At 41.3% G+C, this 27,147-nt stretch overlaps 2 protein-coding genes across 5 annotated transcripts in view; one reads left to right on the top strand and one right to left on the bottom strand.

Annotated features, from left to right (window-relative positions):
- DPH3 (diphthamide biosynthesis 3) overlaps positions 1 to 27,147 on the top strand; it is a 95,097-nt gene that overhangs the window by 20,523 nt on the left and 47,427 nt on the right. Inside the window, exon 3 of one of the 4 annotated variants that reach the window (XM_080609957.1) lies at positions 24,422 to 24,545. The exons of 1 other annotated variant lie outside the window; for it this stretch is intronic. In XM_080609957.1, the coding sequence (XP_080466083.1) occupies positions 24,422 to 24,454 (33 nt within the window). In that variant the 3' untranslated portion in view covers positions 24,455 to 24,545. Of the gene's footprint in view, positions 1 to 20,928; positions 21,118 to 24,421; positions 24,546 to 27,147 lie in introns of those variants that run through there. 2 more of the 4 variants (XM_080609954.1, XM_080609953.1) reach the window with 2 other exon arrangements.
- Positions 1,876 to 26,488, bottom strand: GALNT15 (polypeptide N-acetylgalactosaminyltransferase 15; the record flags this gene model as incomplete). The annotated part of the gene is made up of 11 exons (XM_080609950.1): positions 25,871 to 26,488; positions 24,403 to 24,927; positions 18,549 to 18,715; positions 17,639 to 17,843; positions 9,993 to 10,160; positions 9,292 to 9,409; positions 8,314 to 8,508; positions 4,542 to 4,673; positions 3,940 to 4,041; positions 2,975 to 3,115; positions 1,876 to 2,022 (listed from the first exon to the last, which is right to left on the bottom strand). The coding sequence occupies exons 1-11, from the start codon at positions 25,894 to 25,896 to the stop codon at positions 1,876 to 1,878; spliced, it is 1,926 nt and encodes a 641-aa protein (XP_080466076.1). The 5' UTR covers positions 25,897 to 26,488.

The raw sequence follows: 27,147 nt of genomic DNA, 5'->3' as shown, positions 1-27,147 counted from the left end.
ATTGTTGGAAGAGATATAATGTAACATACTTTCCTATTGTACATATATCTACAGCAAACCTTACTTTCTAGGTTTTGATCATTGTGTTAAAAAGCAGTACAGGATGTCCACATCTCTTCAGTTTAATTCCAAAGATTTCCTCTCAAAGCAAAAAATATTTTCATTCTTCTTTGTGATAAATACCACTTGTTATCAGTGATCATATTTGTATACACATTTTTTGACATTAAGCTAAATGCTGAAGGAATGATATTCCCAGTGTAGAATCCAAAACAGAATAAATAATACATAATTTAAAAATCTGGCATACTTATAATTTAAAACAAAGGAATCACATGTCAATAAAACAGCATTTCACTCAGCTTTTATGCCATTTTAGAAGTTCTCTTTTCCTACCCTCAGTTTGGGCAATGATCAGGGATCACTTGGGCTTCTGGAAGAAGTTGCTACCATCCTTTCAGCTGAAAGTTGAAGCATTGTCAAGAATATCACAGGAAACTTTAAATGACACAGCAGCAAATGGTACTAGATCCTGATGCTATCAAAGAGTAAGTGGTAATTAGGATGATTGGAGTGATGCCTAAACATGGTGAAGAATCTGTAGCACTCAAAGCAGAGACCCCACTGGGAAATGTTTTGGACAACACAACATGGAATGCTGTTTGTGTCTTCTGTCGTAATCAGTTTTAGATGCCTGAAACCAATTTATTACTATTTAACAAGGGCAAGTGACTGGAAGGCTCTGAGCAGGATATTCTGCTGTTCTTCCTTTCTCTAACATTCAAACAATGTGCTTTACATTAAAAAAAAAGAAAATAATCTGTCTCTTGAAAAAAAAGTCTCAAAACCAAATTAAGCTTTTTTCACCCTTTACAGTGCAAGAGACTTAACTCATGCTGCAAGAAGTGGAAGTAGGCACCAGTATTTTCTTCTTAGGTAGCCACTATTGAAACAGGCTCTTTCCCTTCATTTGATGTTTTCAGCCAGCACTTCTGTCACTGTAGCTTTATAAGAGCAAATGGATGCCACTGATACTTTCCATTTCCAAATAAGCAGGGGAGTTCTTACCCTTCTTTCTAATCTAGTTCAATCATCTTCCATAGTCCACAGAAAATTTCCTGAAGAGTTGTTCTTAGATTGCACAAAAACAAAATCAAAAAAATGTTAACATTTTAGTCTTATTCTCCCATCCGAATCAGACTGTGGACAAAGGATTTAAGGAAAGGTGTGCCAAACACTGAGGACTGTTAGTATTCCAAATCAATTAGGGCAGTTAGTGCCTAATTAAGTACTAATTTATGTTCTGTGCAGTCTCATAGAGGGTAGAAATTTGGCTCAGGCGAGTTGGAACACAAAATTTGAGCTATTACATGTGAAAACATCTACTACTTTTGTGCATAGAAAATCTACTTTGTTTTATGTGAGTTGAGTGCTCTGTAAAACAAGGCTAAACTCTTATCCTGGTTTGGCTGCCTTCCTCCTACAGTTTCAGAAGGTTCACAAATATTCATTTTCCTGTATCCCACAAGTTACAGAATACGCTGAAGACGAGTTGACTGGGAGCCAATTTTCCATGTTTCCTTCAAAGGGCAAACTCAACTGTCTTCTGCAACAACAGAGTTGAGAATCCCTTGATGCTCACAGTACCTTTATTCCCTGCTTCAAAGAATAAATAGGATTTTTAGCTAGAGCTGAGTAGACAGGAACTGGTGGCAACTATTTGAGACAGGCTTTCAAAGGAGAGACCTTCCTAACTTCCTTGCATGCAACAGCAAACACAACACATTGTTCTTGTCCATGCAGGAAATGTATCTTAAATCCCAAACAGAAGTAATGTTAGATTTTTGAGGCTTGACCTCCACAGAGACCTGTCAGTCATCTCTGACGCAGCATATGGGAACGTTCAAATTGCCACACCTGATAGGCATTCTTGTTACATGCAGACAAAACCAAGTCCTTCTCATCTTCACTCTTTGCTGCTTCTATGCATTTGCCAGAAAGGACGTGGACAATCATTCCGTTCTACAAGATGGGAGAAGAAGGGAAAGAAAGAACACATTTAAAAGAAAGGATTTCCAGTAAAAGCTAGGCCATGTTTGTGAAACTTTTTACATACTATAGATCACCAGTAATGACTGGTTATTCAATTTTTTTAAAGTACTGCTCTAAACATAATGGCTGGGTTTAGCTTTTAGCCCATGGCATGGTGAATATTCATAATTCCTTTCAAAGCTGACAGGACTGGTAGGTACAGAACCCAGTACATCTCTTTCCACCACTATTTGTTTCCTGTGGGTACAGGTTGTCATCAACATCAACTACAGACCTACAGACCACAAAATTTTGGAAGAACCAATGCTTCCTTAGGAATCAAAACAAATTACCGCAGGAACTGTACCAGAGGATTGCAGCATCCCTACAATTACAGTCACTGCTATTTTCCAAGGCTGTCCTAATGCATGACTTTTTTCAGTCTTGTAGAGAAGTTTGAATAATACCAAATTCCTCTAAACAGGAAGTTTGCTTGTCTCTTACAATGCAAGAGATTTAATGTTCCCCTACTCCTGAAGGGCTCTCATTTGGCTTGGTTCAGGATTCACAGACCCTTCCTCTGTCAAAAAGAAGTGGGTAAGATTTGCGCTGCTCTTATTTTCACAACCACTGATTCTGATTCTACTCCTATAAAGCCAGTAAGACAAACAGTTAAAACAAGGACATGAATTTAAGTAGGATTCCTGTAATTTGTATTTTTAAACCAGATTTATTTCACATAGACAGTGTAGAGGGGCAAGAGGCATCCTTAATTTCCTGGCTATAAATGGTACACAAGTGAAACTTCCCCTTCAAATAGAACCATAGAATCATAGAATAGTTAGGGTTGACTCATCCTTTCCCCACACAAGAATCCTGCCAATCACCCAGTGATCCCACAGTCACCATCAGCTGCCTTCCCCTCACAGCAGTCACTACTGACCTCCTGAACATCCCAGTGCTGGTGATTGTTGTCTGCCTCCTTTGTACAGTTTTGAGGGATAACCTTTCCATGTCTGGCATCTAAGCAAAACAGTGGAGCAGCACCAAGCCGAATTTCCTTCATGCTGTTATATTCAAAGTGCTGGAAAAGGGAGGGTTTGTTTGAACAATGATGGAAGGACAACCCAATTCATTTTTAAATGCTAATTCCAAAAATAATTTCCTGTACATGTTTGCTAAGATGCAACCCAAACATGAGTGATGGAGACCCAGCAGCCTTGACCTTGCAAAGCAATCCCCTCAGCTAGCTAATTCTAGTGTAATTATTTACCTAAGGTAAGGCTTTGTGGAATGTAAACCTATCGTATAATAAAATTTTCCAGTTTAATAAATATTTGAACAGATGGGTGTTTCTGCCAATGTCTGCACACACTGCAGTTAGAAATATGCCTGCAGCTCACCCTGAGCTCTATGTAAGCAGCAGAACTTGCCTGGGACTTGGAGTAAATATCTGCAGTCAGTCTGTATTGGTTTGGTTTCTCTTGGTGATAGTCTAATGCCAACCTGGGAGCCTACATGAATTGCTCTCCTGTCTTTTGACTGCAGTTTAGGCGCTAAACTAAGCACTAATGAAGAAACCCATCCCCATTATTCTGGTATTGTTACATTTTACTCCCAGACTTTCTGTTCTCTGGACACCACCAAACATACTAGCAAGTAGGCACTTAATGTTGTCTGCTGGAGCAAAGCATGGGTATTTGGCCTCAGTGACACATGGAATATTGCTATGTCTCAAATGACAGTCAGCTGCAGAAAAATGGGCATCATTGCCTTAGCACATGTCTAATTTTGAACACACCAGTATTTCCACTAATGCCAACCCAGTCATTTTTATGTTGGAGTTACTGTTTTCTAGATGATTCCCTAGATCTGATGCAGTGCCTATATACTTAAAATATACAGTACCTGGGTTAGACTGTCACTGCAAGGGAAGAGTTCGATAGAGCCTTCTTCAATGGCTCTTCCAGGTCTGTAATCTGCACAGAAGCCAACACCCGTATTGTAAAGCTGTAAGTAAAGGTTTATACTGAAATAAGGCACAATCAGATACAAACAAAAAATCCTTCAGCTAACTTTTTTGGTGATTGTATCCCTTTATGATATATGGTTTTGCTCATAATTCAGGCCTTTTTTCCTTTTCTCTCAAACTAGATCTTGCATATTGATCTTGCAAACTGATCTGATATAAAAGGCAATCTGCATGAGGCAACACAGTTCTTTTCCTTTACTAATGGGACCTAAGGAAACTAAGGTTAGGATCCTATGAGCTGTAGACAATCTGGGTTCAGCTCCTGGCTGGCTTTCAATGTTTATGTGACCAACTGTTTTTCTCCGCTGTTCTTTTCTTTCTTCTCCTATCCTTCTTGCATTGTCTGTTTGAACAACAAATGTTTCAAAGCAGGAACAGCCTCTTACTTTATGCTGAGTATTTAGTATGCGGAAGCGATACTGTGGTCTTTGAACAATGCAAACCCACTGATCATTCTTCATAGTGTATTTTCTCTTACCCTGCCAGAGAATCCTGGTGTGTCTTCAGGTTGGGAGAGCTCAGGGTACACATTTGATACAAACCACTGGAAATTTCTACAGCCCAGTCTCTTTTGTAGCTGAAGGCGCTCGCTGCAGTCTGGCTTCTCTGCCTTTATGGAGATGGCACAGGAACAACAAGGTTACTGGTGTATTTGTGTTAGAGATGTTAGAAGTGAAAATGACTACATAGGAATTATTTGTACCATCTCTTCTATCCTGCATGTTATGGATACTGATATGTATCTATTATCAGTACACAGAGGAGGAGGACCAGCTATAGCCTTCCTCCAACTCTGTGTTAAAGCAGCATTTAGTCTGGCATTATGATGGAAGCAAATGTTTCAGAAGTAGCATACACGATGAAAATAAATATTTCCTCAAAAAATTATTATTATACTTCAAGATAATTCAGTCATTTTTTAAATTAAAAAGTCAGGACCAAGCTTGATATTTGTTAAACTGAAATCAGTGGAATCGCATTAGATTGTCATTCAGTACAGAATTTGCCCCATTGATTAAAATTCAATTTCCTAGCTTTTAACAGCCCAAATTACCCAGTTATTGTCAGTCCTCCATGATAGGAGGATGTTAAGTGATGAGCGAGTTTAACCCAAAATATAGTCTATCAATCACATTATTATCTGATAGTTACTAAATCTTGTAAGTGAATGTGTTTTGTGGCTATAAAGGCATAAAACCTTTTCTATAATTTATGTGTTTTCTTGAATTATATACACACAAAATCAACTCTTGCCCTTCCTGGTAGCGACTCTGTTCTGAAGAAAGACAAGTGCCTTCAACCCTTGGCAAAGCTATGAGCATCTGCACTGCAAAGGACTGACAGTCTGAATATTTGAGGCTATTTAGCACTGAAGATGGCTAACATTTCTGAAAACCTCTAGGCAGGTAAATGTCTAACCCTTCAGTTTCAGAACTGCACGAAACACTTCTCTAAATCTCTCAGTGCTCAAATACTAAAATACCCCACCACCCTTGAGTCTCTCTGCTCTTTCTCGCCAGCTGTAGACCTCCCACTTCACATTTCTACTTTTTAAAAATGTGAGTTGGATTCCAGGAAACTGAACTGATTCCTACATCAGAAATTAAAATTGGTAACTTAAGCAAAAAATTGCCTGTAAATAACTTTTCCTCAGACCAGTTATCTCTCTGCATCCATAAGAAAGAGAAAAGGGCTTTTTTTTCCATGCCTGGAAAACACCGACAAATGAAAGGCCTTTGATATCAAGTGAGAGGCGTCAGTTTCTGAAGGCAGGGAGTGATTGAAGAGATCAATCACACCATGTGGCGCTGTTTGCCAGCCCCTGTAAGCTGCACCAGCAAAGTTTGAGAGTTGCAATATGTTAGAGAACCTCACAGTTTAGTTTCAGTCTTAAATTCAATAAGCATAACAACAAGGTTCAGCAATTTAGCACCACACAAACCTGCTTCCAAGAGGTTTTCTTGGAAAAGGGAAATAAGGAAGTAAAATGCTTCCCCTAAAATGAGGTGTTTCTCATGAGACTGCTTTGGCTGAAGAAGGCAATGGCAGTAAATCTCATTTTGTCATACTAGTTACATTCTGCATTTGATGCTGAATAAGTGGTGTAAATAATGTAAAGAAAATAATTATCAGTGTAAACCAATCTGAAAGGAAACTATGCTTGTAAGTGAAATATATCAACCACCACACAAGAAAAGGAGAAAAAGAGACAGTGGCTAAAATAGTAGAGAGCTGAGAAGAGCCTTATTCATCTGCATTAACACTCATGCCACAGGCATCCTGTGCAAGATATGATCCAGACCGTAAACCAAGAAGACTTATAAAGCAAGCTGAACGGGGGCCACTGGTTATTTTCTGCAGCGGGCTTTCGGAGATTTTTGTAGTGGCCAATAGGTGGCTCCGCTCACCCTCTCAGTGCGGTAAATCCCCGCAGGGCCCGTCTGCATCTGAGCGTCAGTAATGTCATCACTTGCTTCTGTCTTTTGAGTAACATCTCACTGCACTGACATACTGAAAATATTGGCTGTGAAAGAAAGGAACAAAGAAAAGGGCCTTTTATGTTATGGTATGCTGAGCACAGAGATCATAAAATTGATCGTTTGAATGAGCATCATACTTAGAAGTATTAAGAGTATACTGGCTAGAATGAACTCTCAGGCAAAAGGTCACGGTGCTTATAGCTAGTCAACTGCATCATTGGTGGCTGTAGTTTTTAGTACAGAAAATTGCTTCTGAGTTGACAAGAAAGGCCTTCAGAAAATTATTAAATGATTTAAGGGCCTAACTGCCTATCTTAAAAGACTTGGCCTAGTGTTCTCCTTCCAATTACATTGCTGTAACTCTTGCAAGTCAATTAACAGGTGCCTGGCCAGTGGAGTTCAAATAAAGGGGGAGAAGCTTTTAAAAAATGTGAAAATAGAATGAAAAGGGAAACATGATGGGCTCAGACTTTGGGATTACCACAGCAGGCTGATTCAGGCAGCCTGGGAGGCAGGTCCACTGGTGAAATGTGAGGAGGTCAGACTAGGCTGACACACAGCTCTTCTCCCCACCCTCATGCCGCTACTGCTGATCTGGCTTTCTTAGGTGATAGCCAATACTGCAATACCTGAGGTGTGCAGGGTTGAAATGCAGGAGTAAAACTGAATGGGACACTTTGCAAATCACCTAACCATGCTCTGCCTTAATGTTTCAGTGGATCTTTTTTGCCTTAGAAGCATGGCATTGCTAAATGAATAGGAAGATGAATGACATCTTTTGTCCACTGCCTTGTAGGGCAGGATATCATTATAAGAAAAGGTACTGGACCCAGAGAATTCCAGAGAGCTTCAGCAACATCAACAACTTAACATTATCAACAATTTACCATTAACAACATTAACCACAGCTGCATGACTCTTAAACAAACATTCACTGGTTTGTAATACCTGGGTTATACAGTTGCTTGACTGACCGTAATTTGCAATGAATTATACAGTGGCTTAAAATCAAGTGTGGTCATTCTGCAGTTGTTGGTGGGTGTGCAGATGATTCAAGTGTGGCTGCATGCCAGGGCTACACCACACACCTGGTTGTAAGCCTGTCTTGGTTTACAGGCTGCTGGGAATCCAGATCCCTGGAGGTCAGATTGCTGTCTGAGTGATGCTTCTAATGAAAAAGTAACATGTAAATAAAGGCTATGTTGAGATCAGACCTTCTCAGTTACAGGCAGTTGCTTCTGGATGTCTGCCAGTTCAGGGGAAAAAAAAAAATCACCTTTTTTCTTCACTAGACCACTCAGATAAGTTCTCTTTCAGTAGGAGAGACACCAGTTTGCCACATACCCGTGAATATTACTGAATATCCTCATGAATCACATGAGGAAGACCTTCAGTTACAACAAATTAATCTTCTAGGAGGGGCCTTTGAGCACACACTGCTACTAGCTTCCACTTCAGATGCACTGCAACCCTCCACATCCTATCAGTGGAAAAATAAATCAGAGCTTGTTGGGCAAGCAGAAGGAGTCATTTGGAGGAGTCATACTCTAAGAGATTTGATAACTTCAGCAAACAACTCCTAGACACAAGTTTCTTTCCTTCTTGATCTGACAGCTCTTCCACTGGAAGGTTTCATACAAAGACTATCTCCAGCACCACGCACACTGAATGTTTGACTGGACACAGACACCACCACCCGTATTCCACCCCCTTTACCTACCTCAACACACACTCCTTCCCTCAGAAACAAACCACTACAGATGTCTTTACCTTGCTGATTAAGAAAGCCACTGTATCATGATTGTAGAAGTTCTCTTTAAAAGGGCCCAGCCAGGTCTCTGCTATTCGGATTTTGTTCCTCACAATGGCATCTTCATAGGAGAAAGCATGGGGAAAGTGATTTCGATAGACATGCCCAACTCGGGAACATGGAATAATTTCTACAGAGCCACCACAGAGCCAGGTCTGAAACACAGATGAAAGCACAAAAAGAGTTTACCTTATGTAGGTTAGCTATATCTAAACAGGAGAAGCTCCCTTACTATAGACTCTGCCTCAGGAAATGCTAATCTGCATATGGCTGGAAACAGCAAGATCATTATTACATGCTTCTTCATACATTGTTTCCCACAAATACAGAGACAGAGAAGATACTGGGCAATCAGACATTTGATTTGACTCAGTATGGCTATTTATAGGCTTTTTATGTTTTTTTGTGCACAAACAGTGCAGTGTAGTGAAGACACCAGGAACATACCTTCTTTTGCCTGGGACATTAAAGACTCTACATCCTTTGTGTCTGCAATTTTCATTGCTTTTAATATCAGTTCCTCTTTGTATCCAGAAAAAATCAATGCAAACAAGTTAATATAAACAATTCGGTATTTAAACTACAGGTTGGCAAAGAAATAAATCTACTCTCCCTTTGGTGCATGTTAAATGCCAAAAAAGACTAGGCAGCTTTGAGAAGGTGCTGAAACCAGTAACTCAGTCCTCAGGAAGATAGTGATAGCCAATGAAACTTCCTTCTCCTAACATAATGCTCCTAACTCACAGCAGCTGCATGTTCTGATATAGCCCTGACAGATCAAGGAGTGTGAGGATAGATTTCTCAAAGGAAAGTCTTAGTGCCATACCCCAAGATGTTCTGCACGTAACTGCTTTCATAAATTGCTGCTTGACTTTTCATTCAGGTTCCTTAAAAGCCCAATACTTACCACAGCTTGATGTTTTAATTAAGGTTCTTACCCTTATAGATAGCTCCAGATTTTCAGCTCCCCATATGGTCATGTCAGAGTCATAAGCTCCAATGTTTTGGAAGTAGTGTCGATCCATGGCCACCACTGCACCAGCTACCACAGGACTCCTGCATAGAAAAGTTTGGAGGTGAACACTTTGAATTTTGGATAGGGAATTATGTAAAGGGTGAAAATCCCACCATTTCCATAGCGATAGTATTACATCACTTGAATCTAGAATGAACTGATTATCTAACCAAAATTAAAAACAACTGAAACCTAATTCTAGGATTTGCCTGGGGAAGACAGCCAAGAGCTGAATTGTCAAATAAGGCTCAGAACAGTGAGAAATGTTACATACATATACACCCAAAACAAGAGATAAACAGATCATGATTAAGACGTCTGTTTTAACTCTGTATGACCCATCTTTTGCTTTACCTACAAACCTCCACACCTTGTCCGGTCAGGTTGTGTACTAGTTGTATGTGCTAAATATATTTGTCATGTTGAAAGTATGACTGTAATCTAGTTAGAATGATTACTAAGGGCCAGACAAAGTCAGTGTAAACCAAAAGCCTATCCCTTCAAAAAACATAAGCTGACCATATGCAAGTAACCATGTCTCTCTCCTGTTAGCTGGAAGATGAGCCAAATTGTACAGTTTTGCTGCTGAGCTGAGCAGAGACATATTGGCTGATGGACTGTTACCTGATAGGGCTGATGGGAGACTGTCGTACCTTCTCTTCACGCTCTGGCACTCGTTCCCAATGAAAATTTAGTTTCCAATCAAAAACACCTCGATGCAGGCCCACCGAGTGATAGTACTGAAAAGTCTTCCAGTCTACGACATCTATGACGGGGGAGACAACACTGTTTCTGAAAAAGACAGTAGCCTTGATTTTCAAAGCCAAAGTACAAATTAAGTTCAAAACTTTATCAATAAACAGTGGTTCTCCTCTTTGACACTGTCAAATACAAGCACTCCTCTAAATGTTGAGTGCCCTTACTTTCCCGGCTGATTGAAGTTCAGGTGCTCAGTGCATGGGAATACTGAGGCTGCAGTGAGGAAGCTAAAGATCAACAATTTATTGATAACCTGCACTTGCATTGTCATATAAAGCTATTCAGGATTTTGCTATGAGTTAGCCATCAGAATTCTTATAAAGATATTTCACACAGAGCCCCCAATCTCTTATGTTATAGGCTTTGCATGGATGCAAAGTGTAGAGCAAAAGATAATTTTGACTTCACTTTGCAATCCTTTGATTTTCCTGTAGACACTCAACACACTTCATGAGTTTGTTGCTTTTGGTCACTTACCCTTATTTTGTTCTGCTGGTTGTTTTGCAAAAACATTTATCACTGAATTAATAAATCAGTTTCTGTTCAAATTTTATCACAAGCTTAAAATGCTCCTGCAAATGTACTGTCACAGTGTGGAATCTACTTTTAAGAGCTAGCATTGCAGCAAGCAGCATGACTCCAATTTGTGTTCTAGAGTAAGAGAATCCATATAGGAAATCATTCTGGAGTAGCTCTTGCCCTAGAAAATAACTTCTTGTTAAAACTGAGGGAGAGAAATTAAATTATCAATTTTGGGGCCAAAAGTGGGAGGTTTTATCTTCTCTTTTTAAGATTTATAAGTTGGTCAAGAGCACTCTTGAGAGAAATATACTTAAAACATAATATTATCAGTAAAGAAAGGACATCTCAGGAGTCTCCAGTTCACTTTGCCCTTTGTACTTTTCTGAGGCAGAGACCAGCCAGCCGAGGAAGATGGTAGCTCCAGGTCATGTTAATGTAATCTTGACATATCTTCTCTGCCTTTACAATCACTAGAATAATGTTTTTTCAGTATCAGGATGGGGGGAAACTCCAAACTTTGTTTTATCACAGTTACCATTTCCTGTAGAGTATTTTAAAATCCCAAGGAGAAACACAGGCTACTGTTAGTGAATTGTATGAAGATGAACAGTGCAGAGGATAGCATTCAAATGACCCAGTTATTCCTTTGTTTCCTAATAAGAACAGACGGTGATGAACTAACGGCAGAAAGATTTAAAATAGAGAAGTGATTATATTTCTCCATTCAGGTGTAAATCCAGCCTCTGTAATATGTAATAATAGGCACTCTTAGAAACAAGCACTGGGTTTATAAATAGATAAGACAATTTCATGGTCACTTGCAACATTTGTAGGCATGCACATTAAGGCAGTTATTTGCTGTCATTTACTTGCAGGACTCAAGAAGAAATGGAAAGAAATGATAATAAAAACAATAAAGCTGATGTACTCCCCTGATTCTCTTCATGATACCGTGTGACATAGTTTGTATTCAGGACAGGAGCAACCACCTCCAACTCAAGGCAGCAGGAGCCTTCCTACTGCAAGCTGTGTTTAACCTTTACTCACTAACAGCATGAGAAGAAAACTAACTGCTTCTAGAAGTTACTTAAAAGGCAGTGTCCTCATAGACTCACACAAGCAGATGCTTTTTTCTTTAATATGCTGGGGAAAATCCAACTCACAAATTAAATGGATTTTGTATGACTAACCTTCAAAAAATTAAAAGTCACTGTAATTGTACTTTCTGCAGCCTGCTTCATTCTCCAGTGTATGAGTATCTGACAACTGCGTCGTTAGGAGTGTAGCTGGCATTGTGTACTTCCCACCTCAGTTTGATGCTACTTGCTGAAATGCATGTTATCTATTGGTATGTGTTTATCGATCTCATCCAGACAGGACTGAAGAGCTAATAACCCCAGGGTACTTTATTTTATCATTTTGGAGTGAAGAAGGAAATATCAGGGGGGCGTATTTGAGTGGAAGCCAATGGAGGCAATGTAGACTAAACCATTTAAAAAACCTTGACCCTGAAGACTATGTGCACATCTGAGATAGTTCAGGCAGAGGCAATGTGGATACTCAGTTATGCTCAAACATATTCTGGATCAGATGATCCAAACATTTCAGACTATCCTACATTCTCATAGAATTTTAGCCATTTGAAACCTGTCCTTTTTGCATCTACCTTAAATTTATTGCTACTATAAAACTCGACACTGCAATGCTTCTAGTATCAGTGCAATTGCTCATAAGAATATGCACCACAGCAGTAGTTCTTATTGCAACAATAGTTTATATTTAATGCATGCTTTTTTTTTTTTGCTTGCTATTGGGTATTTATTCTTCAATGCCACTCAAGAAAAATACCTGCAGTGATGTATTGGATTCTGATGGCTTGGAGACCAAGCAATTATCCAAACTCTCTGCAAATTATGACACAGAAAATTACAGTGTTTAAGACAGCTGAAAATAGCTCACTGAATAGGTCACATTCTACCCTGGTGTGTAATGTTAGGTCTTCACTTAGTATAAACTGGTGTAGCTCTGCTGAAACCAAGAGAAACACACCTTCTTAAAACTTTAAATGTTAGGAGAGTCTTTCTGACCTGAAATAGAGGAATCTGGTAACTTTATCTTGTGTGAAAGCTGGTCAATGTCCAATTTTAATCTTAATCAAGCAGTGTATTACCTGTCTTTCGGTATTGATGTTTATTTCTTTTTAATAACATATCTGTTTTATGCATATTCAGTGATAGTTTGATGTTTGAGTCTAAAGGCAAATTTGCAGCAGAAGGCAATTGAGAGCTGGAAAATGTTCTTAGCTATTCCGTTTCGTTTTAACTGGGTAACTGGCAGACAGTCAGCAGCTTCTCGGTACTTTGAAATGAAACACACACTGGCAAACTACTGCTAATTTTACTCTGTGGAATCCAAGGAAAGGGAAAAACAGGAAATTCAAACACAGCTATCAGCAAGGCTTTGAACCATTTGACTGATTTGTGCATATTTCAAATGCTCGGAACATACATGAACTACAAAAGGTCACAATTCCATGAAAAAGAGCAACCCAAACAAGAACAATTTTCTGGTTTGGGATTTCTCAATCAAATACAACTGCAAATGAAATGTCTTCCCATGACCCTTTGCATTCACCATGAACATTATGTTCTTTTCTATTTTTAGAATAAGTAACATGAGGAGAGGAAGATTTAATTAACACATCTGTTTTGCAGTTTTAGATACACTGGTTTTTGGAAGTGCTTTTCATTGATTTGTGCTTTCTTTTGCTGGGAAAGGAACAGATTTTAATATGTTGGAAACCCCCTTTAAACAAGGAGAAACAACAACAAAAGAACCCCAAACCCAAACATGAAAGTTATACATTTTTCTCAATCAGTTTCAGAGTGGTTTACTCAAATATTGCTCTACAGACCAGCTCCAGACTAACACAAGACATATGAACAGTCTCCTTGAATTGATGGACAACTCATGTGCTAAGCACTAAACATATATTTCAGATCTTTGCTAGGTAGACTGCTAAAGGAATGCTTTATTTAAAAAAATAATCTTTCAAACCTGTCTTTTTTGTTAAAATATCCAAATTTGTATGTGGGGTATCAAAATCTGTAGGAACAACCAATAGTTTTTCACACTGGACAGTCAGGGCACTGTGCCATAGATCATGCCTAAATCCTCATTGCTCCTACTTTTGGCAGTAATATTTGCTTTTGGCTTTAGATTCTTGTCTTCAGATTCTTTACCTCAACTTCTTTAAAATAGGTCACCTACTGATCCTGATCAACTGTGAAAGACTGTAAAGAGATAGCATATCTTCACCTAATGTACTATGTAAATGCAGAACATTAATTTACTGAATTTGAAGTGAGTGTTATTGGCAAATGAAGGACGTAAAAGGATCAGGCAAAAGGAGTTGTCCCAGGAAGCAGGCTGTTATATGTGAAGTATATGGAATGTTTCCATAACAAGGAGAATAGCAAGGAACTGCAAGATCAGATGCTGGGGTTCTGCGTGCTCTGGATGGATAAGATTCATGCTTCCCTGAGTCTGAGAAAAAGTAGAAAACAGATGGCTTATGTATTCGGTAATTCAAAAAGCTGCAGTATAGGCCACTGAGAAGTGGAGAATCAGATGAAAAGAGACGAACAAGCTGTTAAACTGTAGTGCAAAATATTTCCCTTCTCTCTGGTGTATTACCATAAAACTAGAAGCACAGAAATTTTCTGGACAGCAGAACTCCCGTAGCTACAAGCAGAGGCTCCAATTCACTCCTGAATGGGAGCAAACATTGGGAGTGGATGAGTGGATGAGAGTGGAATGAGAGCATCCAGAGGGAGTGGATGAGATACCTTTCCACTGTGTTAATTTCTTACTGTTTAACAGCATTTCCTTTAAAGATTAGTGACCTAGAATCACAGTCCTAAGTTAAGGCCTTTGAATTTTAGAAACTAGATAGGCTTCTTTGAATAATATCACATGCTGCTATTTCCCAATGTAGTATTTGAACTGTGGTATGGGCAGTGCACCAACACAGGGGGAATCAGCCCTTGCAATAAGGAGCAAGGAGAAAGGTGAAAGATCCTAAGGGCAAGCTATCCCTTTGCAAGCCACTCCTCTGCCAGAGTTATGGTGCCTATGCCTTTTTTATAGGTGGAATTCCTTGTCAAGCATATAATCAAGGCTCATTTTGCTTTCATGAGGTATTCTCAGGAACCACTTTTAGGATCTATTTTTTTAAAAGTCATCCTGCTTCAGTGTGATGGTCACTGGTTTTAGTTGAAGAAAGAATCTTTTCAAGGCTTCATGGCACAGTTCATTCTATGCCCTCTCCACCTTTCACTGCCTTTGGACTGAATACAATCTAGCAGCTGTCTCCTGCAGTCTCCTGGAAAAGGCAAACACCTTGAAAGATGACTGTAATAATGGCACAGCTGCATTACTATGCACCATGCTACTCACCTAGAATTAGCCTGGAACACAAACAGTTGTCAAATGAAACGATCTATGAAGCATTTCATTGAGTTTTCTAATGTTGTCCATGTACGTACGGTATTCACCCTTGAACAGTCAAAATGTCACGGGACACTACACAAACCATTGAACCATTCTCCAGGCAATATACTAAGCTGATGCATAGCTTCCCAGTCAATTCGTTAGGTATGCTTCACAGAACTAGTTCCAGTCAAGGTGCCCATAAATGCATGAGTAATGATTTTAGAAAGAATACTTTTTTGAAAATAATTTTGTCTGGGTTAGTGAATAAAGCCATCATGTAGGGAGGTGAAACGTCAAATATCTATCCAATATTTCCATACCTGTTAAAGTGGGATAATTTTTCTCATGTTTGTCCTATCTGTAATTACCACAGTCTACCAAGAACTGTGGGGATTTCTGATTTTGTATGTTCAGCTCACAGTGAGGTCTCAGTTTGGGTAAGGATCTCTCAGCGTCGCTATAAGGCAGGTCACAGTAACAGTGGCAGATTTGATCAGAAGTCTAGAAAATTAGGCTTAATCACAATTTTCAAAGTTAAAATCTCTCTCCAGCTCGGTTAAGCTGCTGCAAAGGTTTGAGCTTTGGAAAGGCTGCTTTTTGCCTTGCCAGCAAACAACTCACCCATTCTGGGTGATTGTTTTCCCATCTTGTCTCTTCAGCAAAAGTGCATGAGTAGGAGCTTGACTGGTACATTAAGAAGAGGAAATATGGGTATTTCTCCAGTCACTATGAGCTTTTTTTTCACTGTACTTACCTCATTTGGGTAGTCTCAGGGAGTGCACATGATTCAATTTAACAGCTCCTCGACTGGTAAATGAGGCCAGGTTGACTATGCTAATGCTTTACATTTCCATAGTGATCTCCATGCAAGCATTACAAGCAATTTAAGAAAAGTCATGAATTAACTTCCTTATCAGGTCAGTGTTATTATCACCATTCTTCAGCTGGGGAAAGAGGGACAGGGAAGGAAAGTGATTGCCAGGTGCCCCAGAGCATGTCTTCCCTGCACACAGGAGAATGGGACACGTTCTCCACACTAGCAGTGACAAAGCCTCCAGGCTCAGACACAGCGACTGGTACAGCATACAGAAAGGGATGGCTTAGTCCATACTATTAACCAAACACTTTTCCAGCTTTGCTCCATTAATCCAATTAGCCATTAGTTAACTCAGTGTTAAATTCTGCCCTCCTGAAAGAATGAATGAGCATATGGGCCCTTACAGAGGAAGAGAATCCCTTTCTCACGAAATCTCAGAGCAATAGTAGGCTTGGTGGATTTGCATTCCCTCAAAAGGGGTAATTTTTGACAGTGAATCACCACACTTGTGGTGGGGTCCTAACTTTCTGTAACTCTCTTAATTTCAGCAATACAACTTTGAATAAGGACAGTTTTGCATGAACATCAACAATAGACTATAGCTAAAGGCAGAAGAATCATGAAGCATAGTCATAATAAACCATCTAATAAGTCAGCAGACAAAAAAATGATCTGCTTTTCCAAGGAGGACCTTTTAAAAAGAATATCTCAGACATCCTAGGGCAGCATTACTCTTTTAAAAAGAATATCCCTGACATCCTAGGGCAGCATTACTCTTGCTTTCAGTATTGGTACTGTTTTTATCTGAAGGATGTTATCATTTCTAAAAAACTCATATTAATTCTCTTATAAGCAAACAATCAGCCATAAAAGCAGCTTGTTCCAGTGCCTAGGAAGAGCCTTTGAAAGTCTTTAGTATGACTATTTAACAGTCTGGTAAGAGTTTTATAGGTTGAGGTTTTTTAATTTTACTCTCTCTAGCAATTCATTTTTTCCCAAATCGCAAATGGATAATGATAGTGATGTTAATGTATATTTTTTTTTCTCTCAGAAAAGTCCATTTAATAAAGGATTTACTCCTATGTAATTCTTGAAACATTTGCAGTGATTTAATCTCTTTGAAAGACTTAGGGACTGCATAGATGAGCTCAGCTGTACTTTAGAGAGCAGGGCCAAGCACCAACCTAAACATGAAGACTCAGAAAATATGAATCTGTATCTTCAGAGACAGTGCAGATGACACTGATATGTAGCCAGACTGGCTTAGCAGGACAAAGCATTTCATCCCTGATATCATGACTGAGACAGCTAAAAAGTAAAAATGATGAAGTCTTGCAGTAGTTTCTCTGATGGCTGTTTGCCGATTTGTGAGCAGCTTGAGACTGCAACCTTTTTAATTCAGACCACCAGCAAGATTTCTTATAGCTCTAAATGGATACAAACTCTGACAGTTTAGTGATGCTGGATGTGAAGTGAAGGTTATGAACTGTGTGACCTACCCTGCTTCCCACACATCAGAGTGATGCATGTGGTGCTAAGGCAGAAAATAAAAGCAGTGTGACCAGAAGGAAGAAGGTAACCAACAGAGGAAAAAAAAAAAATATCTAAAGCTTCCCAGGTACATCTCTTTAGCAGAAAATGGCATATGAAGGAGCTCCAAGGTCAGAAGGATATTTACCGGTTGCTGGACAGCCTGGCTAAGAGGGGTTCCAGCCAGCCCTTCTGACACTCGCAGTGTGAATCCATGAAGATGAGCACATCCCCTGTTGCCCGTGCAGCTCCTAGCATCCGACCTCGGATGACTCCAAGCCTTTTGTTGCTCCGGATGAGTTTCACACCATCCAGCTTAGAAATGTATTCACTCAGAGCTGATTTCAGGGGCCCTGTCAGAAACAGAATGGTTAACGAAACGTTTTAGCTTTGATTCAAGATGTTATAGAAAAGCAAATTAGTAGTAGATGATACATCTTGCTGGTAAAATGCTTTGGGGGCATTTGTTTTACCTGGCCAAGTAAGCCAGGTTCCAAATATCCCCACAGCAGCAAGATGCCAAAGAGAAGTAGAGACTGATGGAAACTGAGATTCACTAGGTATGAAGCTATTCCTGTAAGAAACTTTATAGCCTCCTACCCTGCTTTTAGCAAAAGGTGGTTGTTCTCATAATCTCATAAAAGGCGCAGATCAGAATGAGACACTACAGGTGTCTGGCTTTCCCAGGCTCTTGGATTGCTTTAGCAATGTGGAGTTTTCCACTCTATACTTCAGCCAAAATCCAAGTCTGGAAATTATGACAGCAGATCTGGTCCAGTGGGAAGACTAAAATTTGCATACTACGATTTTATTTTAAAGTAAAAAAAGTTCAGGGTGATTGGAAATGATGGAGAAAAAAGAAAGTATTCAAAAATTGAAAGGCTAAGCTGAATTCTAGGGATTGAAGAGTGAAACCTGGCAGCCAGCTCAGGGCTTGCTTAACTCTCTTCCTGGGGGTGCTCTTTGTCTCCTACTTTCCTCATGCACTTCTTGGAGGAGGACAGTTTCTTCCCTGAAGCCTTGGAAAAAGAGCTCATATACAGAGAAATGGGGGATACCTTGCTGGCTGAGATCATCAACCAGGATGATATCCTTGAGGGACGCCTTTGGGGCTGTGTCCATAATGCTGTGCACCGTTCTCAGCAGAGTAGACCAAGCTTCATCGTGGAAACAGATGATGACACTGGCAGTAGGCAGACTGGAGTCATATTCTTGCTGCAGGCACCTGCATGGGATCAAATAAGGGATACACTGGCAACACTGGTACAACTGGGTACTTTTTTCTCAGAGCAAAGTTGTAAGCTACACCTAAACCTTCAAGGATGAAAACCAGTTTAAAGATCTCAGGTAATTTCTAATGAAAAGTAAGGGAGTATTAAGGTGTCTAAGACTGGAATATAAAGTGAAAAAACGGGAATGACACTATAAAAAATAGAATACAAAAAAAAGGAAAGTTTTCTGTGTTCTGGGATACTTTCTTCTGCTCTGACTGCCTCAAAACACAGAGGTCAAACAGTAATGGTCCAGAAGGCAAAGAAAAACTGAAAAGATAATTAGACAAAGCAGAGAAGGAGATAAAGCAGGTCAGTCAGCTTCCACCAATTTCCACATTTTCTCAACTAACAGAGAAAAGAGCAAACTGAAATGCAGTACCTTTAAGACCAGCAAGTAAAATAATTCATCTTCACAACAGATCAGTATACCTGTGCAGTGCCTGACCAGGATCCTAGTGAAGGATCCAACATCTCAGGCCTCCTCATTTTCCCATGGGGCCAAGATTTCACTCATGACATTGAAACAACTTCCATCAAAGTTACTGTGAATTAGATGTTGCTTAGACAACTCAAGCATATAAGACTGAAAACCACTTCCTATTCACCCTCACAGTATATGAAAACTACAAACCCTCATCAGACAATGAGTGTTTCATAAACGTAAGGAAAGGATCTACAAACCACATTCACAACAAAAAGTGTTTTCTGATGTACGAGCCTTGGTTCAGAGACATAGGACATGCTATACTGGCCTAAGAATGCACATTTTCCAGAAAAGGCCTTCAAATGCCAATTATAGGAATGCAGAGAATGTGCCTGTGTATGTGCTTTGCTCACATTAGAAAACACATTTTGAAATCTTTCCATTTCCTGAGTAGCAGTTATTTGGTTTCCTAACTCATTTAACCTCTAGCAACAAGAAGTTCTTTGAGAAATTACAGAATTTGCTGAATGTGGCCCATTGCTATTTCAGCATTTTTGCACTGCCAAGCAAATCCTCACACAGCTTTTACAGTGGTTGTTAAACAATTAGCTACTCAGCAGAACCTCATGTAAGGGATATAATTTTGATATTTCTATGTTTATTACCATTTTACTTAGTGCTTCTATTCATGGACTGAGGCCCTACGATGCTAGACACGATCCAGGACACAAAGCTGCTTATCATTTAAAGGAAACCATAAGTGAATGATTTAATAACAAATAAAAATAAATGAATACTATAGAGAAACCAGTGGAATACCAATTTTAAATGAGCACAATTATAGTAATTTATTATAATTTATAATATTTCACATAATATCTTTTTGCATAAAGAGAGATTTTCTTGATGATTTTTACATTGTAATGAATTCTTGTTGTCCTTGGTTTACTAACTTTCTGTAATCAACAAAGCTGTTACTTCACAATTTCATATGGAGTAATTGTTTCCATTTTCAGCAGGATGGAGAAAAGGAGACTCTCATGACTTGGAAGTGTTTGTATTTTCAGGCAGAAGAATCCAGGGGAAATTGAGAAAAGTGAAGATCTAATGCAGTTCTTTTACTACCAGGGAGCTTCCAACCAGGACTATTCAGTACAGCTATTAAGCACCTGTATTTTCCACCATAATGCTACAATGCCTTTTTGCTAGTGCTGTGGTTATAGCAAGAAAATCAGGCTGTTGTGGAATCTTAATTGGAAAAGAATTGAAAATAACTGTACTTGAATACATAACCTAAGTTGTGAGTGTTCTGTTGCCATGGAGATTGGCAAAGACTTGCAATAGAGACATCTAATCTTCAGAAAAATGCAAAAGGGTACTGGTATACAGAAATACATTCCCTGTAATTTGAAGCAGTTTCATAGACTGTCCATCATAAATTGGCATTTCAAAATGTCAAGGCTGTGATTGATAGGAGACATAGTGATTTAATCCCGTTTGGGAAAAACAAGGAATTGTCACATGCTGCAATTCTGACACAGCAAAGGCACTGCCAACTGCGACTCCCACCCACCTTTAGGAAAATGTCTCGTTGAGATTCAGCTCCCAACAGCACTCAAGTGGAAGCTATGCTTTTGTAATGAAACTCAGAACCTTTTCAGGTACATTGTGAGTTTCTCTTTGCCTGGATATGTTAGACGCTCAAGCCCAAGAGAGGAAAACAGATCTTTGTTTTTCCAGCAGAACTCCTATCACAGAAGTCACAATGGCAGGCCTGATTTGGGTCCACTGTTGCAGGAGGGTGTCAGCATCAGCTGGACCAACTGATAGCAGCACAAAGCACTCTGAGGGATGAAGGTACTTCTGAGGATGACCTTTAGTGCGGAAGAACAACTTTCTAGTACAATTGGACAAGTTATTAAGCTTCTTCACCCAGAAACCCTATCTGTGTCAAAACTGATCTCAAAATAAAAGGGAAAAAACAAGGCACTCGGTTCGTTTGTCAGGGGTTGTTTTACTGTGGGATCAGTAGGAGTCCTGGGAGAGACCATTTTATGCATCTGCTTTCTGAGAAGTAGCATGAAACATTTACCTGGAAAGGCATGCAAAGAGAAGTAGGTTATGTTAGATGCTGGGGTTGAGTGAGAGAGGTCTAAGTACTAAGCACTTTCCAGGGGAAGATGTTTTTTTCCAGGCTGTCAATTTCAAATGAAATGAGACTGATTCCATGGAGCTAACTCACTGAAATGCTTCTAACTGGTTGGGTTCTCTCTGACTAAATAATGTCAGACATTATTAAGAACAGCATGATTCAGTCAGAATAGAGTAATAATAGACAATCTGATTCATCACTGGTTTGCTCTCATTTTACACTGCTATAAAACTGTTGTGATGTAGGTGTGAATTAGGGCCCCCCCCCCCCCAAGTAAATTACCACTAAAAAATATCATTGTGGTTTGTGTGTGGTGCTATAAAGGACAGCACTGGCTTAGAGGTAGACCTCTGCTGCAGGTTTAGATCTGGTTTTAGATCTGAACAATAGCAAAGCCTCAGATGTTCAGATCTGTGGTTTCAACTTGGGCTCTGTATGCTGTGGTGCTGATAGCTCTTTGGTCTGTAACTGATCAGACAGGAAAATCCATCCAAGAGACCATGCCTTAAATCTCACCAAGATTAGAATTAACTAAACCTGTCTCTTGTTGGATGGCCTGTCAGCTGCCAAAGTAATACTGTTTTTTGGCTCACATCACAGGCAGGGTCATCATTCCTCCTTTGAACATTACATAGTTCAAAGAGTTGCCAGTGAAGCATGGTGAAAAAGGACTGAAATTATCCAGCATTTCATTATTCAATGGAATTACTCAAATTAGCACTGAACCTAATCAGCAAGCACAGAAAACAGTTTCATTTCTTTTTTCTTAAGATTATTCCCTTAAATCAGAGCCACCAGATGTCTTTAAACATGTGAAAATGACCACTAGAAATATTATTATTATATACGTTCTGTGTCTTAACTTCTAAGTTTTCTGATGCATCTTTCCACCGTGTGCGGGAGGAAAGCTGCAATAGCTTTTGTTACAGGAGGCAAGCAAACCAGGTTGCTACTGACATCCCTTCCCCTCTCCATAGGTACACCTCATGTCATTTTTAAGAGCTGTGATGAATGGCTCGTCTTGGGCAGTTAGAGTAACTGGGTCTCAAGCCTCCAGGTTTCAAATGAAGCATGAAGGGTTCAAATGTAACATGTGGGGCTTCACACACAACACTGTTGCGGCCTTGCAGCCTGGCCACAGCTGCTAGCCACAGTGGTGTTGGCAGGTCTGGTCAGACACACCAATCTCCACCTTCCTTCCTCCCAGGAGTTTCCTTTCAGTGTTTGTCGGGTCACTTCTTATACTAAAAAACCTGAAAGCTGCAACTCCTGACTTGTTATCAGCCCATAAGACCAGTGACTCCATAGCCCTGGCAGGGGCCCACCATGAGGAGGATCTGTCAAGCCTTAGAATGAGTTGTAGCAGTGGGAAGCGGAGGGGTGGCTACTTGCACTGTAGCATTCAGCACCTGGGCAGAGCAAGGCTGGGGAGAACACAGCTACTGAGCCTGCAAAGCCATTCCCAACCAGCTGCAGCATGGCACTGATGGCAGGAGTGAAGTATGAGTGCTCCAAGAACAGACACTTTATAGTGTTCTGTGTGATGCTTTGCATGTGACACTGCAGGACCTAGATCATTGATCCTAAAATGACAGAAAGGACATGAATGATGAATGGCAGTTCCTTCCTCTCAGATATGAATGCTTGCTACAGCTGTGCTCCAAAAGGATCAGCTAAGCAGGTTGAGGGAAGTGATCCTCCCCTTCTACTCAGTCCCAGTGAGGCCGCATCTGGAGTACTGTGTCCAGTTCTGGGTTCCTCAGTACAAGAAAGACAAGGAGCTACTGGAGAGGGTCCAGCGGAGGCCACAAGGATGATCAGGGGTCTGGAGCATCTCTCTTGTGAGGAGCAATTGCGGAAGCTGGGCCTGTTTAGTCTAGAGAAGAGGAGACTGAGAGGAGATCACATTAATGCAGATCAATATCCCAAAGGTGGGTGCCAGGAGGATGGTACCAGACTCTTTCAGTGGTGCTCAGCAAAGGACGAGGAGCAATGGCCATAAACTAAAACACAGGAAGTTTCGCCTCAACATGAGGAAGAACTTCTTTACACTGAGGGTGGCAGAGCACTGGAACAGGCTGCCCAGGGAGGTTGTGCAGTCTCCCTTTCTGGAGACATTCAAAACCTGCCTGGATGCGCTCCTGTGTAACCTGCCCTGGATGGCCCTGCCTTGGCAGGGGGGTTGGACTGGGTGACCACCAGAGGTCCCTTCCCTGATGATTCTGTGAGTCCCCTCGCCACAGAGCTGGTCAGGGCCCTGGCCGAGCGGGGCAGCCACCTTTCCTGCTTGACAGCCTCTCACACCCAGCGCGGAGCATAGGGCCATTCGCCGTTCCCAGCCCCAGCAGGCAGGCAGGCAGGCAGGCAGGCAGGCAGGCAGGCAGACAAACCGCTGGGGAACCATCGGGTCCCGGGGCACACGGTGCACTCCCCTGCCCGGCACCTGCTGCGGCAGAGCGCGCGCGCCCGCCGCTGCCGGCAGGGGGCACTGCTGCCCGCCCTCCCGCCCGCAGGGCGCCGCGTTGCCGTGGTGACGGACCGGGCCGGGTCGTGCCGGGCTCAGCCGCCGGGTGCCCGGTTCACGCAGGGAGGGGTGCGGGAGGCGCAGGTAACGGCGTACAGCAGCCTTCAGCCGGGCGCGCTGCGCTCGTTCGTACCCCCCTTTCTCACCCGGCTCCCCCAAGGAAGCCGTAGCTGCCTTCACGCCTCTCCTTGTCCCCCTCCACTGTTGCCTGCAATCGGCTCCTGAGGGCTGGAAGCACTTGCAGCCGTCCCGAGCAGAGAGGGGGCTGTGTGCCCGGGCCGCGGCTGGGCAACTGGGACCTGGCTGGGGCGTCTCGGGCTGCCGCCGGGTGCGGGACCGGGGCCGCGGCGGGAGGCTGGGAGCACCTCTGGGTGTGGGGAACCGGCAGTGCTCTTCGCGCAGCGCCCGGGAAAGCGTTACCCGAACCGGAGGGGAGAGGTGGTTAGGAAAGACGCGGGGCTTGGAGGAGGAGAGGTTCAGAGGGATGGCGGCAAGAGACAAGTTTTCTCTCAGAAATGAAATAGGCTGTTTTACTTACAACGGGTGTCGTACCTCAGGCAGCTCCCTGCGCAGAGAGATCCGCTCGCTGAGCGCTTCGTTAAAGCCATGGGTGTCCAGGCCGAGCTCCCCTGCAGCCTGCAGAGGAAGGGGCAGCAGCTGGGACTCGGCGTCTCTCTCTGCCTTCCCCTCCGGCCGCCTGCTCTGCTGCTTCACTACCCGATAGCCCTTCCTGGCCTTGCTGTGGTTCCTTTTGCCGGTGGGGGACGCGACGGCCACGATCAACTCATCCTCCCGCAGGGAGAGGAAAGGTGACAGCCCATCCAAAGGGTAATACTGCTGGCTCTCCTCCTGGGTCTCCAGCATCTCTTGGGTCTCCGCAAAGTCCACCTGATAGCCTTCCCGGGGGTTGAACTCCACAGGCTGGAAAGTCCCTTCCTTGCTCTGGTTGCTGGCTGGTGGATTCAGCGTTGTAACCATCAGGAGCAAAAAGCCCAGCATCAGCAACAACAAGAGAAACTGCAGCTTACGTGATCCATATCTGCACTTCTTCCTCAAGAACATACTGTTGGTGACAAAATGATACAGATGGTCATGTTAAATATTACTCGGATCTTCCTCAGACTCTGGTCCTCGGGTTGCAGCAAAGCCCTGGTTTTCACTATCTGCCAAGAGGATTTTTTTGCTTCCCTCACATTTCACTGATGCCGTTTCATGCTTTCCTCTCTATTTACAGACAAAATATAGCATTCCTTTTAATATTGCACTTACTGTAGTAAAACGTAGCATGGATCCAGTGAGAAAAAGTAGATCCTTTATGATACAGAGTCCCAGCTTAGTTAGGAAAGCACATGTTTATCTGATGCAAAAAGTAAGTAAAGTTTTGGGGTTTTTTTCCTTTATAAATTCTAAGTGAAAAGAAATTCCATTTCTTATGGTTTCCTTCCAGAGTAGATCCTGTTTCTTCAAAGTTTGCAGTTGCTGCCTGTATTGAAGCTCCTTATCTCTGAAAGCAGAACTGACAGCTCTCCCCCGTTCAGAGGCTTCAAGTTAACTGTGATCAACAGATGAGAACTAGTCGGTCCCTGACTTTGTTTCACACATAACTACGGCACTCAGTCAGGAAGCGCTTTGCCAGACATAATACAGAGCAATGTGTGCGTCTTTCTCTTGGTCCTAATGCCCTCACTGTTCGTGTTCTATCAAATCAAAACTTTGCAAAAGCTGTAAGAGGTGAAATATAAGAAGCAAAATGCTGTATTAAAAGAGAAATCAAGGCATACCACGAATCACTCTGCTTCTGAGTAACCGTATTAAGCTAAGAATGCTCAGAGCAAGAAGCAAGAATTTTTTAAACTGAATAAAAGATGTAGTGCACATGATTTATTTAAGGTTAGATTTATTCCTATGGTAATGTGCTATCTGGAGTATATGAGTATATTTCATATTCAATAAATATTTACAGCTGCAAGGATTTTAACACTGACGTAAGAATGCCAAATTATCACCTGGCAGACAGAAGTTGTCTCCTCATCCATAAATTTGGTATTGCAGGGCAAGCGGCGCTTCAAGGTTTTATTAGTCCAGGAATAACATGTAGAAAGCCTGGGCTGGAACAACAACTACTGACACTGAAAGAAAACAGTAACTTCTGTGACTAAAAGGGGAGCTCAGTCTCTGAGGTCTGTTTGCTAATATTGCTGGCACGAGTGCTAGTGGGCAAGGACAGTGACATTTTTTGCTGCAAGATGGATGCTTGTCCAATGGGGAAATGGATGAGACAGTCCACATGCTTCAGTGTCACATGCCTCTTGGTCTGGCAGAGATCAGGTATGGATATTAACTCAGGTGTTACCAACCCTTTTGATGCATGGGGTGTGGTTTTTTGCATATCTTGTAAGATTTTATAAATAGAAAGCTCCAGCTCTAGGAGGCATGTGATTACTTCAGAATTTCACCTTCTATTCTGAAGTACATTTCTGGACATTACGGGTAAAGGAAAAGCCTAAAGACTTTGCAGCATATTCTAAAGAGAACCAAGGATTTGTTCTATTTTCCCTTCTTCCCCATAACTTCCCTGTAAGATGTTCTGTAAGTTCAGCTCATGGTTCCTGGTAAACAACTTCCAGAAAAATTAAAAAAGAGAGGACACCTACTTTCAAACTAAAATGAGTCATGTCCTTCAAGAGGAAGGGTGGGATAGAGCACCTTAAAATTGCTGAGGGCATGTAGTGTCTCTCATTTCTGTGTGTACTACCCCACCCAATCTTATACAGAACACCTTGAGGTGGTGTGATCAGTCTGCTGTGTCTTGGCATCTTTCCTACCTCAGCTGTTCTTTAAAAGATGTAATACTGCTTTAATCATATCTTGGGTAGAAGGAAGATTTAGCAAGTATTTTTCTATTTCACCATTGTTTGTGTCTCCCTTTTTTAGCTTAAATTCACAGAAATGTAACATCCCAGCCCACCTTCAGTTCTGAGAATATTACTCTTTATTGTTTTTTTCATAGGGAAAAAAAGTATTGATGTTTTCAATTCAATAGGGAAGCAGCACACATTTGCATTTAAAAATATATGCGTTCAAAAGCGTTCATTTAAATAACAATATGTGTCAGCCATAGAAAGACAAAATGAAATGGAAATGAAGAGACCTGTCCAAGGCACTCTGCAAAAAGCTGGCACCAGTGACTTGCAAAAGGTTCAGTTCCACAGAGTCCTATTATCAGACATGTGGAAGAAAAGAAAATGAAAGAAAAGGAGAAACATAAGAGTGTGTGGAATAA

Source organism: Psittacula echo (assembly GCF_963264785.1).
Source record: "Psittacula echo genome assembly, chromosome: 2".
Taxonomy (NCBI): domain Eukaryota; kingdom Metazoa; phylum Chordata; class Aves; order Psittaciformes; family Psittacidae; genus Psittacula; species Psittacula echo.
This window is presented reverse-complemented; position numbering and strand designations above follow the sequence as displayed.